Source organism: Elephantulus edwardii, unplaced genomic scaffold, assembly GCF_000299155.1.
Source record: "Elephantulus edwardii isolate Elephantulus edwardi_28Jun2011 unplaced genomic scaffold, EleEdw1.0 scaffold00185, whole genome shotgun sequence".
NCBI classification, from domain to species: Eukaryota; Metazoa; Chordata; class Mammalia; order Macroscelidea; family Macroscelididae; genus Elephantulus; species Elephantulus edwardii.
This window is the reverse complement of record NW_006399935.1, coordinates 2,084,150-2,104,094: the sequence shown is the minus strand read 5'-3', so window position 1 is coordinate 2,104,094 and position 19,945 is coordinate 2,084,150. Positions and strand designations below refer to the sequence as shown.

Genomic DNA, 19,945 nt, shown 5'->3' with positions numbered 1-19,945 from the left:
GTTACCTTTTGGAATCAACAAAATTTTTAACTGGAACACCTCATGAGGCCATTCTTCTAATTTTTAACACTGCAATGAACTGGGGAGAAATGTGTGTGTGTGTGTGTGTGTGTGTGTGTGTGTGTGTGTGTGTGTACGTGCACATATGCACACATGCACAAATGAGCTCATATATATAGTCCTACATTATAATATACAACAACACAACAATAACAACAATATAATGTAATTAAAAAATGAGATAAGGAGATCATGTATACCGTCAAGTAGGAACTGGCCCGTAGCTAACCTCTAGTGGGTTTTCAGTGGCAGTTAATTACACGGGAGGTGATTGTCTATCCTTCTCCCACTGAACATCTGGTGGTTTCTAACTGTGTCCCTTCAGGGTTGCAGCTCAGCTTCTTGCCACCAGGCCACCAGAGCTGTGTATATGTCCCTACATTATAATACAGTAAAAAGTGAGATGGAGTGACAGAGAAATAATTTCTTGCAGGTAATGTTTGAGAGTGTTGCTATTGTGTTTGAGAACACATCCACATGGCTCACCTTCGCCAAGAAAGAGAAGTCCCTGCTGGCCACGGTCGTGTTGGAGAGCGTGGAGAGCACCATGCTGGCAGCCCTCCTGAAACCCTCAGAGAATACCAGTCAGACGGCCCAGACCAAATCCTTAGGTAAGGCGTACCTGTCCTGGTAAGGTCTCACCTGGCTGCTGGTTTTGGCTATGTGAGTCCCATGACTTTCTCACTATCTTGTTTGCCCTACTGTTTTAAAAGCTTGAACTCAACGCAAAACAAATTCAATCAAATTAACAGCATCATTGGCAAAAATGTTCACATTGAGGTTAAAAACGTGTCGTTAAATAATTCATCGAACATTTGTTGACTGTTGAGCATATGCCAAAGTGTTAAGGGACTATAGTCATCTTCAGACTATCCAGCTTCTCATATACTTCCATTGTTCTCTTCCAAGGCCATGGTAACATTGTATTTCCTGGATATATTGAGGTTAGATGGGACTTTTGTGGCTAGTTCAAGCCAATGAATGGATTGTGAATAAAATGATTATTAGTGTGAGACCTTCCAGAACTTTATTTCCTTATGTCTTGATAACCGGAAGTGTTCTAGATCAGGGCTGTTATTGTCTTCTTGTCTCCCAAATGAAGGTAACACCAAGAAGAGTCACAATTTGGCACCATCAGGGCTAGAAAATCTTTTCCAAATTGTTGCTGTAGAGTAATCAGCACTCACGGTGACCCCAACGGTGACATAATGGAACCATGCTTCACTGGGTTTTCCAAGGATTATATTTCAGAACTAGATAATCAGACCTATATTCAAAGGTGCCTTTGGGATGGCCAACCTTTCGTCAAGGTGAACCTTGAACGGTCAACCTTTCTGTTGGCAGCTGAGTATGGTAACTATTTATAACACCCACGTTCTCCCTAACTAGTTGCACTGAGCTGAACCCAACTAGAGTGACTTCCTGTACGTCAGACAACTGTGTTCCTCTGAGTTTTCAGTAGCTATTTTTTCAGAAGTACATTGCCAGGCTTTTCTTCTTACATGATGAACTCAAACTTTCAACATTTTGCTTAGTTGTCGAGAACAAGTTAACCATTTGCCTTACCCAGAGAGTCCTTTGGACTTGGAAGACCTTTCTAAATTTAAAGTCTTTAGAAGACCACGTTTTGCCTCAGTGTGCTCTGTTGTTCACGGGGTTTCGCTATCAAGAAAGGAGTGCATCAGGTTGTATCCTTTCTTCACATCTTTTCAATCTGCTTGCTGAACAGATCAATCAGGAGGCTGAATTTTATACTCTTGTAGCCTAGTGGCAAGGAGATGTGCTGCAATCCTGAAGGCATATGGTTCAAATCCACCAGAAGCTCCATGGGAGAAAGATGGGCAATCTCCTCATGTGTGATTAACTGGCTCTGGAAACCCGCTGGAGGGTCAGCGATGGGTCAGTTCCAACTCTATGGTTCACAACAACAATAAGATATGACATCAGGATTGGGGGGATAATCATCATCAACATGTGTTATGTAGATGGCACAACCTTGCTTGCTTACCAACCAGAAAAGCATGGAAAGCATTTGCTGCAGAGGTCAAGGTCTACAGCCTTTAATATGGGTTGCATTTCAACATCAAGAAAATAAAGATGATTGTAAGGAGGGGAGAAACCATACAATATACATGCACAAAACGCAACGTGAATCAAAGACTATAAAATACAATGTAGACACATGAAACACAATTTGAATGATAAAAATATTAACAACAGAAAGAAAACAAAATCCTTACCAGGGATATCGTTGCTGATCTTAGATGAATCCTGCCTGGAAGTAAAGAATACCAGAAGAATGTCTGTGCTTTAGTGACTATGCAAAGGCATTTGACTGTGTGAATCATAACAAGTTATGACTGATACTGAGATGACTGGGAATCCTAGAGCACTTAATTGTGCTCATGCAAAACCTACACCTAGACCAGGAGGCTGTTGTGTGAACAGAGCAAGGGAACACAGCATGGCTTAAGTTTAAGAAAGAAGTGTGTCAGGGTTGTATTCTCTTTCTATAGTTATTCAATCTGTATGTTGGGCAAATTATTTGAGAGGCTGCACTCCATGAAGAAGAATATGGCATCAGGATCAGAGGGGGACTTGTCAGAAACCTGTGTTGTGCAGATGACACAAAATTACTTGCTCAAAGTAAAGAAGACTTGAGGCACTTGTTGCAGAAGATCAAAGAATACAACCTTCAATATGGATTGCATCTCCCTATCAAGAAAGATTCTTATCACTGGATGATAGACATGGGGAAAGATAGAGAAAAGATTGAAACTGTCAATGATGTCATTTGACTTGGATCCACAATTAACACCCTTGCTACCAGCAGTCAAGAAATAAAGAGATATATTGCACTGGGAAAGTTTGCAGTTAGAGACCTATTCAAATTATTGAGGAGTAATGACATCAGCTTGAGGACTAAGGTACATCTGATTCAGGCCATAGTCTTTTTTTTTTTTTAACAAAGATTGAACCATTTTGAGTGGGATTTATTTGTTGATTCATTAAAAAACTTAACATTAAGAACAAGCAATACAAAAATATGGTTTCAAATATTCTTCATCAATAATTAGTGGTTAAGGCTAAGGATGGGAAAATATAGTCTCTGATGAGAAAATGTTTTTGTGTGTACTGTATGTTATTGTTGTGTGCTGACTCATAGTGAAATTTAAACTCTTTCTCATAGAGTTCATTTGTTTGTTGCTGCTAGGTGCACTCCAGATGATTATGTCTCCTAGTGACCCTTTGATTGAATTTTTGCTGGATCTTCTACTGTCCTCACCATGTCCACTATGCTTAAGTCCATTGGTGCAGTTACTCCGTCAATCCATCCATAGAGTAGTAATGCATAACCTTTATTTTTGCCTAAGATCTTTAATAAGCTTGTGAAAATTTTTCACCTCGTTCCAAAAAATAGATGTCTAGATGCAGGCCATAGTCTTTCTGATCACTTGCTATATATGTATCTGAGAGCTGGATGAATAAGAATGACAAAGGAATTGATGTCTTTGGGATGTGGTGTTGGAAAAGAACGCTGAACATCCCATGGAGTGCCAAAAGAACAAACATGTATATCTTAGAGACGGTGCAGCCAAAGTACTCTTTGGAGGCAAAGATATTGAGGTGCATGTTGCTGGAGGGTTCATGAAGGAGAGGAAGACCCTCGACCAGGTGGACTGACACAGTAACTGCTGCAATGGGCTCTAATGTATCAGAAAGTGTGGCACGGGGTAGGACAGGGTTCAGATTTGTGTGTAGGGTCATTATGGGTTCTACTTACTCGATGGCACCTGACACCACCATCACCACCACTGGGCCAACAGGTATTTTCTTGATGTTGTAGTTGTTATCGTTAAGTTCTGTTGAGTCAGATCCAACCCAAAGCTAATCCTCCAGTGGGTTTACAGAGGCAGTTCATTGCAGGGGAGAAGATTGCCCATCCTTCTCCTGTGGAACAGCTTGTGGATTTGAACTGTGTGTCTTTGGGATTGTAACACAGATATTTACCAACAGGCCACCACAGCTCCCTCAGTATCATGATAGATGGGGGAAAAATTGATTCATGACCTCATCTTGCTCTAATCCCAAATTATGGGAAGCCAAACTTTATATCAAATATTATATGAAAACCCTTGTTCAGGAATTGAAGGAATTACAGATTTATAAGTTAGGATTTCTCTTGTGGCAGATCCTAGAAAATGAGCTGTTTGTTCCCTGTAAGACAGGAGACAGCAAGGGGCCACCTACAGAGGGAGTGTTACTTCCTGAGCTAGAGTTCATCCTGAGGCATCAAGGTTAATAGTTAAGGGTAAACCAAATTCTTGCATTTGTGAACCCCTCCCTCCTGAGTCAAGCAGAAGGTTTTCAATAGAAAGAGCTTGGCTTCATTTGCATTGAATTCTCTTTGTGATTTACTTCCTGATAATTTTCAATAAAGACACAGAGAAGCTTGGCTTGGGGGCTTCAGTCATGAACTCCTGGCCCCCTGTTTTATGCTCTCTGCTCTATCTCATTCCTGGCTGTTTGTCTCTTTATTAATAATTATAAAATTATTCCATTCTTTGGGACCCTCGGTCTGCAACACCAAATCATCAGTCTTGGCAACAGCAGTTAGGAAATTAAAAAAAAATGAATTACATTATAAATATCTGTTGCCAAGTACCTCTCCAGAGTTCTGAAAAGCAATAATGTCAATTGAGATACTAAGGTGCACCTGATCCAGGCCATCGTCTTCTCAATCACTTGCTATGCATCTGAGAGCTGGACAATGAATACGGATGATAGAAGAAGAATTGATGCCTTTGAGTTGTGATTCTAGAGAAGAGAATCGAACTGTTAAGAAAACAAACACGTCTGTCATGAGGAGGGTAAAAGCAGGTTTCTTCTTGGAGGCAAGATATTGGAAGCTCCATCTTACATACTTTGGACATGTTGCCAGAAGGGACCAGTCCTTGGAGAAGGACATCATGCTTGGGAGGGTGGAGTGTCAGCAGAGAAGAAGACCCTAGTTGAGATGGATTAACATAGTGACTGTGGCAATGGGGTCAGATGTGTCAGAGCCAGTGAAGTTGGCTCATGATAAGGCAAAGTTTAGAGCCATTGTTCATAGGGTTGTTATGAGTTGTAGTCAATTTGAGGACACATAAAAACAAGAAGTCCACAAATGTAATATAGTGCTTTCTCTACCATCCCCTTTAGTTCCACCATTCAGCTTCACTCCTAAGATAGGAGAAGTTGCTCCTAGGCCCACAACTGAATTCCTCGTTTGCTTAATGCTACCTCCCACCCCTCCTGTGATTCACGAGAGGGTTAAGGAATTGTACTGTCACAAGGTGGCCTTTACATTATTTCCTTTGTTTTCAAGGGCAGATGCACAACTTTGATGGATGGAAAGTAAATTGAAAATTCAGTTTCTGTGTCTCTGGTGCAAACTCTCACTTTTTTTTCCTTTTTAGACTTTGAAAGCAAAGTTATTAAAGAAGAATGCACTGGAGAGAATGCTGCCTTTAACTTGAAAGCCAAAGGGGATGAGATGAAGATCGGATGTTCTACAATTAAAGAGTCTGAGGCCAGAGGTACAGATTTGCTTCTGGGAATCAAAGAGCATGGTTGTAGTGCCTACCGCCAGCAGATACTACTGCTCTTCTCTTAGGTGCCAGGGGCCCCTCTGGAAGGTCTCTGCAATCCAACAGCTTGGGGACGGAGAAGGAAACCTTAGGGATGGATGGGACAGGTGTGAGCCTAGCACAGGTCTCCAGGAAGTACTGGCCTTTCAAGGGCAGGCAGTGAAGGGAGGCTCACCAGAATCACTGAACAAGAATAACAATAATTGTGGGAGAAAACTCATTCACTAGTGCTCAGGTAAACTGACTCCTAAAATCGCAAAATCAAATTCGGTCAAATAATTTTTGTGGTAGGTATATATGGAACAACTCACTTAAACACATGTTACAAAATACTCATAATGTATATATATGTAACAAAACACTAGAACAGGGTTCAGATCCATTGTTCAGAAGGTCTCTGTGAGTCGTAATTGGCTTTACAGCAGATAATAACAACAATCAAATATCTATCTATCTCTATCTCTATCTCCATATCTCTATCTATATCATCTATATCATCTATCTCTACCTCTCTATCTCTATCTCTATCATCTCTATCTCTATCTATCTCTATCTCTATATATTTCACAACATGTTTATATGTATGTACACAAGGCATAACTTTAACAACAAAGTTATAAGTATGCAATAAAATGGGAAGAAAGTTATACAAGTGTTCAGGTCTTTCCTTCATAGGGTCACTATGAGTCATCTACAACTACACAGCACTTAACAGCAACAACAACATGTAGCACACATTTCTAAGCATGTAACAAAGCACTCACATATATGTAACAGAACACTTGCATATTTGTAACCCGCCATAGGAGCCTGGTTAGCATGAGTGGTTTTCATCCACTCATCCATCCACAGTTAATCGAAAGGATGGTTTTTCAAATTCACTCAGTACCCCTGTGTGAAAGAAAAACTGAGAAACTGCTTCCGGAACCTTTTCAAGAATGCTCTATAGAGTATCTGTCATCTGTTATGTGTAGGATCACGAAGGATTGGGGGTTGAATTAGTGACAGTTAACAATATGACGAGGAGACAGTTTGATTTCAGTATTCTTCACGTGTATGGTTCAGTGTCATTGATAAAATTAGTTATGTGGCTCAATCACCATCCTTGTCTATTTCCAAATATTCCCATCACCCTTCACGGAAGGAGCTCTGGTAGTGCAGTGGTTAATCACTCAGATGCTGTTTGAAGGATTGATAACTTGAACCACTTTGAGACAGAAGAACATAGAAGTCAACTTTCATAAAATTCAGAGGGGAAAAACGTTATTCGCTAGTCCACAGGACATCTTCCACAATCAAGAATTCACTGTCACTTATTGTCATAGAGCCAGAGACAATACATGGCTGATGCTTCAGCAGATTTTCAGAGCCTGTAAATCAAGAAAAGATTACCTCTCTGTCTCCCTTGGAGCAGCTGGTGGATTCAAACCTCCAAAATTAGTACAGCCCAAGATGCCATATTTGGGGGCAGTTCTGCTCTGCCTCATGGTGTCACCATGCCTCAGAATTGACTCCATGGCATGAGTTTTAACTGAGATTCAGTGTCTCCATAACAAGAGAATGAACCTGGACCCACACTCCACACGTATATGAAAATTAATTCAACCTTACACCGTGTGTGGAAACTAACCCAAATTTCTTTTTAAGCATAGTAAAGATTTGTGCATCTCAAGGTTTTTAAAATGGTCTAGGAGAGGATCCCTCACTATTTTGGAAGTTCAATGGCATTTCAATCCTCAGAATAGAGCAGTGAGGTACATGGAGTATCAAAGGGTGTGTGTTGCGTGTGTGCATGTGCGTGTGTGTGCGTGTGCGTGTACGTGTGCGTGTGTGTGCGCATATGTGTGTGTGCGTGTGTGTGTGCGTGCGTGCATGTGCATGCGTGTGTGTGCGCGTGTGCGCGCGTGCGTGTGCGTGCGTGTGCGCGTGTGTGTGCGTGCGTGTACGCATCTATAATGACCTCTTTACAAATGCTTCCCATTTCTTTCCCTTTGTGGGAATTTACAGGTATTACTGGGGTGGCTTTTGTCTCCTTTGCAAGCATGGAGTCTGTTTTAGATGAGAGCTACTTCCAAGACCCCCAGGATACCTTGGCCAACCCCAAAAGGAAGCTAAAGATGGGTTCTCGGGTTGTTGGGGGCATCACAACTGGGAAGAAGAAAGATGGCTTCTCGGAGCCAATCATCTACACTCTGGAGAATATCCAGGTTTGTGGTTAACTTTCTATTGTGCCCACATGTCCCTACTGGCCACTACTTTTCCTTCAGTTCAACATTTCAGCCTTGCTTGAGATTGAGACTCAGGAAGACAGCAAGCTTCCACAGTGTCTAGTAATGCAAACCTATTCTTAAAGCCCACCTCAAGACTGTTTGTTGTTGTTGTTGTGATTGTTGCTTTTAAGTTGACTTTGGCTCATAGAAATCCTACTTACAGTTGTTATTGTTGTTGTTATGTACCGTCGAGTTGCTTGCGACTCATAGCGACCCTATGTACAACAGCCCTAAACTCTGCTCTGTCCTGTGCCAATCGCACCATCTCCAACACACCCACCCCAGTTGCCCCAGTCACTGAATCAATCCACCTCATAGAGGGTCTTCCCCTCCTGCGCTGTCCCTCCACCCTCCCAAGCATGATGTCCCTCTCCAAGGACCAGTTCCTCTTTAAAACATGTCCAAAGTATGTTAGACAGAGCCTCACAATCCTTGCCTCCAAGGAGCCACTGGATTTAACCCTTTCCAGGATGAATCTGTTTGTTTTCCTAGCAGTCCATGGTATTCTCAATACTCTTCTCCAGCACCACAGCTCAAAGGCATCAATTCTCCTTCTATCCTCCTTGGTCATTGTCCAACTCTCTGATGCATAACAAGTGATTGCAAAGACGATGGCCTGTATCAGACGCACCTTAGTCTCCAGAGAGACACCATTGCTCTTCAGTACTTTGGAGAGGGTGGCCTACTGGCAAGAAGCTGCACTGCAATCTCAGAAGCGCATGGTTCAAATCCACCAGATGCTCTCCTGGAGAAGGAGGGGCAATCTCCTCCTTTACCAAGCAGATCCTACTTACAATGTTGTTGTTGTTATGTGCCATAGATGAAGAAAATTCTCAAACCATGCAATCTTCATAATCTCCATTGGGCTCAAATTAACTGTTGCAGCCACAGTATCAGTTCATTGTTTTGAGGGATTTCCTCTTTCACTGATCCTGTACTTTTCTAAGCATGCTACCTTTCTCTGTGGACTACCCTTATCTTAAGTACATGAGAAGAAGCCTCAACATCCTCTCTCCTAAGGAGCTCTCTGGCTGCCCTTTCTTCATGATACATTTGTTTCTTCTTTTGGAAGTCCATTGTATATCCCACCGTCTTATTCATCATTATGTAAAGGTATTCCTTCTTTTAAATTCTTCCCAAATTTTAGACATGATGTTAGGAGGCACCAATCCTTGGAAAAAGCCATTGTGCTGGGCAAAGTACAGGATCATCAAAAGAGAGGTAGACCCTCAATGAGAAAAAGTAACACAGTATCTGTAACTTGGGCTTGAGTGTATCAGGAATTATGAGGACGGCACAGTACCGGGCAAGGTTCTAACATGAGCTTGAGGGTATCAAGAGTCATGAGGACAGCACAGTACAGCAAGGTTCAGATCTGTTGTTCACAGTATCATAATGAGTTATAGTGGATTCAGTGGTGTCTAACAACAACAGCAACAACAATAATCCTTTGATCTCCTTTGTTCATTATCCAACTTTCATTGTTGTTGTTATGTGTTGTTGAGTCGCTTGCAACTCATAGTGACCCTATGTACAACAGCCCTAAACCATCCCCTATCCTGTGTTAATCTTATTGTCAGTCCATGGTATATTCAATACTCTTCTCCAGCACCACACACAGCTCAACGGCATCAACTCTCCTTCTATCATCATTGTCCAACTCCCTGATGCATAGCAAGTGATGGCAAAGACCATGGCCTGTATCAGATGCACCTTAGTCTTCAGACTGATATTACTGTTCTTCAGTACTCTGGAGAGGTCCCTGACAGCCGACTTTACCAATACAATTCATCTTTTAATTTCCTAATTTCCTGGCTCTGTGTGTGTGTGTGTGTGTGTGTGTGTGTGTGTGCATGTGTATAAATAGTGTGTGTATGTGTGTGCATGTGTATAAATAGTGTGTGTGTGTGTGTATAGTGTGTGAATACATATACAGTGTGTGTAAATAGTTTGTATGTGTATTTATATATAGTGTGTGTATATAGTTTGTATGTGTGTGTATATATATATAGTGTGTGTATATATATATAGTGTGTGAATGTGTCTGTATATATAGTGTGTGTATATATATAGTGTGTGTGTATAGTGTATATATATATATATATAGTGTGTGTGTATATATAGTGTGTGTGTGTGTAGATAGATAGATAAGATAGATAGAGAGCAACCCTATGATGGATGGTGTGATGGTGTGTGTGTATGACTGTGTGAAGGAAATGGGAAAGATCCAGTATGGGAAACAAACCAAATCTACTGCAAAGGACCTAATTAAAGTGTTGGAAAGACAAAGATATTGCTGTAGATGTTGTGGTGCTTCTGACCCAAGTCATGATATTCGATTCACTTCATGGCTTATGAAAGCTGGACAATGAATAAGGCAAACTGAGCAAGAATTCATGTATTTGAATCTTGGTGTCAGTGAAGAACATTATTTTTCGATAGACTGCCAGAATTACAAACAAATATGTCTTCGAAAACACAGCCAGAGTGTTCTTTATAAGGGAATCTGTAGAGACTCTGTCTTACGCACTTTGGACATGTTATATCAGGCAGTCTCTGATGCAGGACATCATGCTTGGTGGAGGGCTAGGGTTAAAAAGGAAGACACTCAGTAAGAAAGTCTTATTGTTTGTATAGTGGCTCCAATAATGGGTTCATGTATAGCAGTGATTGCAAGGATGATACTGCACCAGGCATTCTTTTGTTCTGTAATACATAGGGTTGCTATGCATTATAATCAACTCAACACACAACAACTTCAATGAAAACTTGTTGAAAAAAATGAGTTAATATGGACAAGATCATATTATAGATTTTATGAAAGGAGGCATTTCCTCCAGAAGTTAGTGTGTGGCATGCCCCACTAGCTTCATCATCGCCGTAGACTGGATCTCAGCATTTCTCTCTATTCCCTGTATATTATAACCCAAATGTCTTACATGAAATGGGTGTTGAGGATGGTCACCTTGAATGCATTTCAGAGGGTATGTCGAGTAACCAGGATCTTTCCTTTTTCAGCCAAAGCAGGAATTTGATAAACCTATATGTGTTTCCTGGAGTTCAGATGTGGAGGGTGGGAGATGGACGCCCTCGGGCTGCATGGTCCTTGAAGCTTCTGTGATGCGTACCACCTGCAGCTGCAATCGGATGGCGAACCTAGCCATTATCATGGCTTCTGGGGAGCTCACGGTCAGTAATGGTAGTCTATGCATTGTTTTCCCAAATAACAGCCTCCGATCCGATGGGAACGATTTATGAAATATATACTGCATGGCCCTCGTGGATGCGGGTGTTGTGGGAGGGAGGCATGGGCTCAAGAAAGAGTGTGTGTGCTGATTTTATTTTTGAGAATTCATGAAACTCATGCTGAAACAGAGGAGGACCTCATGCACTTGCTGCGAAGGGTCAAGGACTGCAGCCTTCAGTATGGACTAAGGCTCAATGTCAAGAAGACAAAGATTCTCGCCACTGGACCAATTGGCAGCATCAGGATGGATGACGAAGAGATTGAGAGTGTTCACAGCTTCAGTTTGCTCGGCTCCACAGTCAACACTCTTGGTACCAGCAGTCAGGAAATCAAAAAGCGTATCGCGATGGGAAAGTCTGCTGTTAGGGACCTCTCAAAGGTACTCAGGAGCAACAGTGTCTCTATGGAGACTAAGGTGCGCCTGATACAGGCCATGGTCTTTGCAATCGCTTGTTATGCATCAGAGAGTTGGACAAGGACTAGGGAGGACAGAAGGAGAGTGGATGCTTTTGAGCTGTGGTGCTGGAGAAGGGTACTGAATGTACCATGGACTGCCAGGAAAACAAACAGATTCATCTTGGAGAGGTTTAAACCAAGCTACTCCTTGGAGGCAAGGATTCTGGGGCTTCGTCTGACATACTTTGGACATGTTGCCAGGAGGGACGGGTCCTTGGAGAGGGGCATCATGCTTGGGAGGATGGAGGGACAGCACAGGAGGGGAAGACCCTCTATGAGATGGATTGATTCAGTGACTGGGGTAATCGGGATGGGTGTGTCAGAGGCAGTGCGGTTGGCTCAGGATAGAGCAGGGTTTAGGGCTGTTGTGCATAGGGTCGCTATGAGTCGGAAATGACTCGATGGCACATAACAACAACAACAACAACATGTACATTTACCCTAAATAGAAGCTGGCACAATATCAACCACAAATAAAATTGAGTCAGTCCCTAAAGTTTAACCATTCAAATCTCCCGGCCCTTCAAGGAGGAAGATGGACAAATTTCTCTCATTAAGACTGACAGTATCAGAAACTTGATGGAGGCCTGTCGTGAGTCAGAATCAACCTTATAGCAGGGAGTTTGGTTTGGTTCAGACTAGATGCCAAGCCTTTCATTCTACATTAATTTTAATCCTTAATGAGGAACCTGAAAAGCTATTTTGGTCAAACATATTAGATAGAATTCGAGAGCAAAGCTCAACAGCCCGTCTTGGTTTTGAAATTAGTAGAAGAGGCAGAATTCAAACCTAGATTGGTCTGTCTCCAAAGGATATTTATTTCTAATATGTCATGCAAGTGAAGAAAGAGAATGTGTTGTGTGAATTCCGATGAGTCTTGGTAAGCACTGAGAGGAGATCCAGAAGGAGATGGAATGTAACAGTAGTCTTGTTGAATGGCTGGGTGGAGTAGAGAAGAAAATCCATTATTGCTATATTATTATATGTCGTGTTTAGAGGACTTGTTTATCATTCAAGACTTGAAGTTCAATTCCCTAGTAATAAACACAAACTCTGCCCTCAAGTTAACACTGACTCATAGCTGACCCTTCAGTGGGTTTTCAGAGGCTATAAATTACACAGTGGACTTCCTGGTGGGGGTCCTTAAATACTACTTAGAGGTGCCGATGGTTTAAGACCAGGATTCTTGGTGGCTAAGTGGCCAAGTGTTTGGTTGTTAATTAAAAGGCCAGCAGTTTGAACCCACAGACTGCTCTGCAGGAGGAAACGGTATAGACTGCTTCATGAAGGTTACTCTCTTGAAAACACTGCAGGGGAGTTCTTGTCCTATAGAAACATGAGTCACAATCAACACTGGAGCAATAGTGTTTCTAGCTTAGTGTTAAGTACTTCATTCAATTCTATCAATACAACCTTGTAAGGTAGTCACACTTACTCTTCCTCCCCTTCCTCCCTCCCCTCCCCTCCTCTCTTCCTCCTCCTCTTCCACCTTCTCCTCCTCCACCTCCTCCTCCTCCTCCTCCTTTTCCTTCTCCTCCTCCTCCTCTTCCTCCACCTTCTCCTCCTCCTTCTTCTTCTTCTCCTTCTTCTTTAACTCCTCCTCCACTTTTTCCTTCTCCTCTTCCTCTCCTCCTCCTCCTTCTTCTTCTCCACCTTCCCCTCCTCCTCCTTTTCCTCCTCCACCTTCCCCTTCTTATTCTCCCTCTCCCTCTATTTCATCTTCTTTTCTTCTCTGTTTCTCTTCTCTTTCTCTAACAGATGAGGAAACTTAGACATAGAACCATTAAAGTATCTTGACCAAATTCATACAGCTAGAAACTGTCAGAATTTCAGTCAATTTCCCTAACTTCTATGCAACAATGTCATAGAAAGGAGTCCTTGAGAAGCTATCTAGTACTATTTTTAATATAGGAATATATATATATATATATGTATGTATATAAAATACTCAAGTTAATTTTAAAAATTAATTATTTATAGACATAGAAGAAGAACTCAGTTTGTTACGTTCCCCCTTCGGAAGTTGGAAATTCACTGAGTGTCTACATATTAACTGAGGTTCCATCCAAGAAACAGAATCCATTCCAAGTATTTCAAGCAGAAAATGATTTACACAGGGAATTGAATGCTCACAAAGTCACTTAGTGGAATGCAGGTATTGAAGCCAGACTCAACTACGTGCAGTTTGGCTTTCAGGTCACCCTTGGAAGCTGGGATACAGAGGTCAGAAACTGCTGCTTCTATTTCGTTCTCACACACAAAGTTGTGGTCTGGGCACTAAGAATGTCTATGGCTCGCTTTTGTTTGTTAGATGTCACTTGTCTGATTCCTTTATTCCTTCCAAACTTTCATGGATGTATCTCAGTGGAGAACTTAAATTACATCTAGGACCTCCACACCCGGGAGTTCTGGAAAATTTAGCTAATAGGTATCTTATCCCTACAATGAAGAGTGGCCATGGCAGGGGGTGGGAATGAGTGCTGATGAATGCCAAGGGACTTTGAGGGGCAATATCAAATTCATGACAAGTATTAGAGGGAGAATTGACTCTGAGTCCCTTCTGCCCAACCCAAGGGTATGGAGAACTTCTTTTTCCAATCTGGAAGCTATTCCTCTAATTCTGAGACTAATTCTGAGATCTCATTCTTGACAGATGGAGTTTTCTTTACACATGATTAGCCACGTGGGCATGATTCTTTCGTTGGTGTGTCTCGCCTTGGCCATTGCCACGTTCCTGCTGTGTCGTGCCATCCGTAACCACAACACCTACCTCCACCTGCACCTCTGCATATGCTTGTTCCTGGCCAAGATTCTCTTCCTCACCGGTGTGGACAAGACGGACAACCAGGTTTCATACCCTTTACGCTGTGCCCCAGTATCCCCCAAATCTTAATATCTTCACATCATCTTTCATCATCCCACTCTCATCTCTGTGTACTGGCTCCTGCCTCAACTTGCAAATGTTATTCCTCTGACCATACCACTTTTCCCTGAGATCCTCTTCTGTTGACTTCTTCCTATGATAGATTGCAACTCCAAGTCTGGTCTAAAGTATTTTATCTAATCTTATCTAATGCTATTCTCTATACCAATGACTAAGGAACCCTGGTGCTGTAATAGTTAAGAGCTAAACTGCTAACTGAAAGATTGGCAGCTTGAACCCACCCAGTGGCTTTGTGGGAGAAAGACCTGGTGGTCTTCTTCTATTACTACCTGAGCAGTCCTGTGTGACATGTATATGCTGTATATGGGTTTGCTTTAAGTAAGACTTTACTCTGTAGCAAGTAAGTATAACATTGCATGGTTCAGGATTAGAAAAGGTGCGCATCAGGGTTGCATCTTATCTCCATACCTTTTCAATCTCTATGCAGAACAGATCATTCCAGAGGAGGCTAGACATTATCAGTAGGAATGTGGCATCAGGATTGGAGAAAGACTCATCAACAGCCTGTGTTATGCAGATGACATAACCTAGTTTGCTGAAACAGAGGAGGACATGAGGCATTTGCAGAAGAAGGGCAAGGATGGTAGTCTTCAATATGGACTGAAGCTCAACATCAAGAAAACAAAGATTCTCACCACTGGGCCAATTGGCAGCTTTATGATAGATAAAGATTGTTAATAACTTCAGCTTGCTTGATTCCACAATCAACACTCTTGGCATCAACAGCCAGGATATCAAAAGATGAATTTAAAAAGGTCTGCTGTCAAAGATGTCTCTAGAGCACTGAAAAGCAACGATGTCAGTCTGGGGACTAAGGTGTGCCTGATACTAGCCATGGTCTTCACAATTACTTGCTATGCATCAGAGAGCTGGACAGTGACTGAGGATGATAAAAGAAAGTGTGATGCCTTTGAGCTGTGGTGCTGGAGAAGAGTATTGAACATACAATTGACTACGAGGAGAACAAACAGGTCTGTCCTGGAGGAAGTAAAACCAAGCTGCTCCTGGAGGCAAGGATTTTGAAGTTCTGTCTCACGTACTTTTGGCACATGGCCAGGAAGGACCAGTTCTTGGAGAAGGACATTATGTTTGGTTGTAGGGACAGTGCAAGAGAGGAAGACCCAAGATGAGATGGATTAACTTGGTGACTTGGAGAAATGGAATTAAGTCTGTTGGAGACAATGAGATAGACGCAGGATAGGGCAAAGGTCAGAGTTGATGTTTATAGAGTCAGTATGAGTTGCAGGTGATTTGATGACACATAACAACAACATAACATATGAGGGGCTATCAACTCTAGTTGATGGGGATATGATATTGCCTCCTGGTAACAATTGGCAATTTCTGGAGACATATATGGTTTTCTGGAAGCAGAAGTGGCATCCACTTCTAAAATGGCTTGCTTCCAGAAACTCCATGAACAGTGCTCAGGTCTTTTGTTCATAGAGTCGCTATGAGTCATCTACGACTTGACGACACCTAACAACAACGACGACATAGAGAGAGCTACGTTGGCCTAATGGAAGGAAAGTTATAATACCAAGCCCAAGGTGGATGATTTTAATCTGTGGCCTTCAGGCCTGGTTCAAACTGTTTTTCTGACAAACATTCTTCTAGTTGGTATAGTACCGGTCTGTCCATTTGCTGTACAGAGGTAACTCGTGCTTGCTGTGATGCTGAACACTGTGACACTGATGTGTCAAATGTGATAATGGTTACCCATGGTGGACAGCGTTTGATGGAGCTTCCCAATTAAAACAAGCCTGGAAGCAGAAGGGACATTCACTTCTGAAATGTCTTGCCTCCAGAAACCCTATGAACAGTGCTCAGGCCTTTTGTTCATAGGGTTGCTATGAGTCGTCTATGACTCAACGACACCTAACAACAACAACAATATGGTTTTCACCATTGTGGGCTTGTGATACAACTGGCATCTAGTGGTTAGAAGCTGAGAATGTTGTTTACGATCCTACAGTGCACAGGCATCCTTTACAACCAAAGACTTAGTGTCCCAAGTCAACTGCGCTACAACCAAGAAACTGCTGTCTCCTCTCACTCTCACAAAAATCCTCCCTGCCGTCAAGTGTATTCCAACTGATAGTCACTCTCCAGCAACTTTCTGAGGCTGCACGTGCTAACAGGAGGAAAGCGCTCATCTTGATCCCTTTCAGCTGCTGGTGGGACTCAAATTGCCAGACATAACACCTTCTAGTTAACAGCACCACCTGCAACAGGTTAGAACACCAGAACACCAGTCAAACGAGGTTTTGTTCTCCTCATTATTTTAAATCTTATCAACTTATTTATTTAGTTATTCTTTTATGTGTTGGATACCTATCTGCCTAACCCACTAGACTGCAAAGAACTCTGGGGGCACAATGGTTAAATGGTTTTAATTCACCCAGCACCCTGTAGGAAATATACCCAGAGATATGCTCCCATGAAGATTTCAGTCTAGAAATATCCTACACTGCCACATGGGGGCACCAGAAGTCTGAAGAGATTCCGTGGCATTCAATAAGCCACTAAACTAGGTTTTCCATAAAGGTAGCAACTTTGGCCACTTTACTTCCTATGCGGGTACTGAGCTTCCCAAAATAAGTGCTATTGGCATTTTGTGGGTGATTCTTTTTCATACAAATCTATCCCTCTCACCGTTGTTGTTGTTGTTGTTGTTGTTGCTGTTGCTGTTGTTATGTGCCGTCGAGTCGCTTGCGACTCATAGCGACCCTATGTACAACAGCCCTAAACCCTGCTCTATCCTGTGCCAATAGCACTGCCTCTAACACACCCATCCCGATTACCCCCAGTCACTGAATCAATCCACCTCATAGAGGGTCTTCCCCTCTTGCACCGTCCCTCCACCCTCCCAAGCATGATGTCCCTCTCCAAAACCTGTCCCTCCTTGCAACATGCCCAAAGTATGTCAGACGAAGCCCCAGAATCCTTGCCTCCAAGGAATAGCTTGGGTTAACCCTCTCCAGGATGAATCTGTTTGTTTTCTTGGCAGTCCATGGTACATTCAATACTCTTCTCCAGCACCACAGCTCAAAGGCATCAATTCTCCCTCTGTCCTCCCTAGTCATTGTCCAACTCTCTGATGCATAACAAGTGATTGCAAAGACCATGGCCTGTATCAGGCACACCTTAGTCTCCAGAGAGACACCATTGCTCTTGAGTACTTTAGAGAGGCCACTAACAGCAGACTTTCCTATCACAATAAGTTTTTTTTATTTCCTGACTGCTGGTGCCAAGACTGTTGACCGTGGAGCCGAGCAAACTGAAGCTATGAACAATCTCAATCTCTTCGCTATCCATCCTGATGCTATCAATTGGTCCAGTCGTGAGAATCTTTGTCTTCTTGACATTGAGCCTCAGTCCATACCGAAGGCTGCAGTTCTTGACCCTTCGCAGCAAGTGCATGAGGTCCTTCTCGGTTTCAGCAAGAAGGGTTGTGTCATCTGCATAACGCAGATCTTCCACCAATCCTGATGCCACAATTCTCATAGCTTCTGTTCACCATTTGGATCAGAATCAATAAGTTGTTTTTTTTTACTGAAGGTCTACATAGTAAATATTCTCAGGTTTGGCAACCATGCTATCTCTGCCTCAAGTACTCCACTGTGCTGTGGTACAGAGAAAGCGCCACAGAGAAGACGTAAATGACTCTATTCACAGAGATGGCATGAAAGTCTGCTGACCCCGAAAGCCAATGCTGGCATTTGAAATCCACTGATGTGAAGAAAAATTGGGGCCACCTGCTCTCATAGAAACAGATAACAACGAGGAAATCCTTCAGAGGAAATCGCATCACCTGGTATTACTGTAAATTGGATTTAATGGCACACAACAAAAATAACAACCACGACCACTGATCTCTGAACATACCGTAAATTTACAGCTTGTCCCAAACTCCCCTGATTCTAGTCTCAGTCGTAGGCAAATGAATATGGTTTTCCATCCTTCCAAAATGTGGACCACCCGTGTTTAAAGAACGTTACAAATATTTGTGGAGTCAACGAGTGGCCATGTTTGAGGAAGTGTAGTCAAGGTAGTCCGCCTGTTTTCTTCACATTTCTGAACCTTCTCGCAGGGGTGGAGGTCATAGATGTTCATTCTTCTCTTCTCCAGATAATCTGCGCCACCATCGCTGGCGTCCTGCACTACCTTTTCCTCGCCTGCTTCTTCTGGATGCTGGTAGAAGCGGTGATGATCTTCCTCATGGTCAGGAACCTGAAGGTGGTGAATTACTTCAGCTCCCGCAACATCAGAATGCGGAACCTCTGTGCCTTTGGCTATGGGCTTCCAGCCCTGGTGGTGGTTGTTTCTGCCAGTGTACACCCACAGGGCTATGGGATGCATAATCGGTGAGTGGTGTCCGTTTCCTTAAAGACCCTTTTGCAGAATTGATTATAATAATTATATAAGAAAAATAAGAACGAGAATAGCAAGGCTAGTTTTTGTTAGATGCCATCAAATCAAGTACAATTCATAGTGACCTTGTGAATACAGACCTTGAACCCTGTCCTACCTTCGACATCCTCATCATATCTGACGCACTTGAGCCCACTGCTGTGCCACTGTATAGAGATAGCTCATTGGGGGTCTTTTTCTCTTTCGCTGACCCTCCACCTTTCCAAACATGGTATACCTTTACAAGGAATACTCTCTCCTAATAGCATGCCTCATCTATGAGTAATATCTTTGACATCTTTGCCTCTAAGGGTCACTCTGGTGGCCCTTTTTCCAAGCCATACCTGTTAGTGGTTTTGGAAGACCATGGGATATACAGTATTCTTCTTCAACACCACAACTCAAAGACATAAATTATTCTTCTGACGTCCTCAAACATTGTAAGAACCATTTATTAAGTCTTCATTTATGTTACATTTGTTTTAGTGCTATAATGTACAGAAGCATCGGTTGTACACAGCACAAGTCCAAGGGATACTATTTCTAAGTGAATGTAAATAGCTCTGATGGCGTAAGTGGTTAGACGTGCAATTGTGAAATGACGGTGGTCAGTTTAAATCTACTAGCCACTCTGGAAGGAAGATGTAGTAGTTCGCTCCAATGATTACTTACAACCTTGGAAATTCTGGAGGGCAGTTCTATTCTGGTTGATAAGCTCCTAGACAGAACTGACTCAATGCCAGCAAGTTGGTTTTAATTTACATTGAAAAATAAGGAACTCATGCAATATTATTCAAAATGGGTGACCCTGGAGGCATTATGCTGAGTGAGGTATCTCAGTCACAAAGGGACAAATATTATATGGTGCCACTGTTGTAGAATGAGGCTGACATCAGGGTGAGGGTAAGACTGAGAAAAACTGGAT

The 19,945-nt window shown here is 42.4% G+C and overlaps 1 protein-coding gene across 1 annotated transcript in view; it reads left to right on the top strand.

Moving 5' to 3' along the window:
- Nucleotides 1–19,945, top strand: part of LOC102876931 (EGF-like module-containing mucin-like hormone receptor-like 1-like) — a 145,344-nt gene that overhangs the window by 62,772 nt on the left and 62,627 nt on the right. The window contains exons 12-17 of the mRNA XM_006896411.1: nt 494–671; nt 5,520–5,639; nt 7,698–7,897; nt 10,979–11,149; nt 14,317–14,511; nt 18,739–18,974. Of these exons, the coding sequence (XP_006896473.1) occupies nt 494–671; nt 5,520–5,639; nt 7,698–7,897; nt 10,979–11,149; nt 14,317–14,511; nt 18,739–18,974 (1,100 nt within the window). The remainder of the gene's footprint in view (nt 1–493; nt 672–5,519; nt 5,640–7,697; nt 7,898–10,978; nt 11,150–14,316; nt 14,512–18,738; nt 18,975–19,945) is intronic.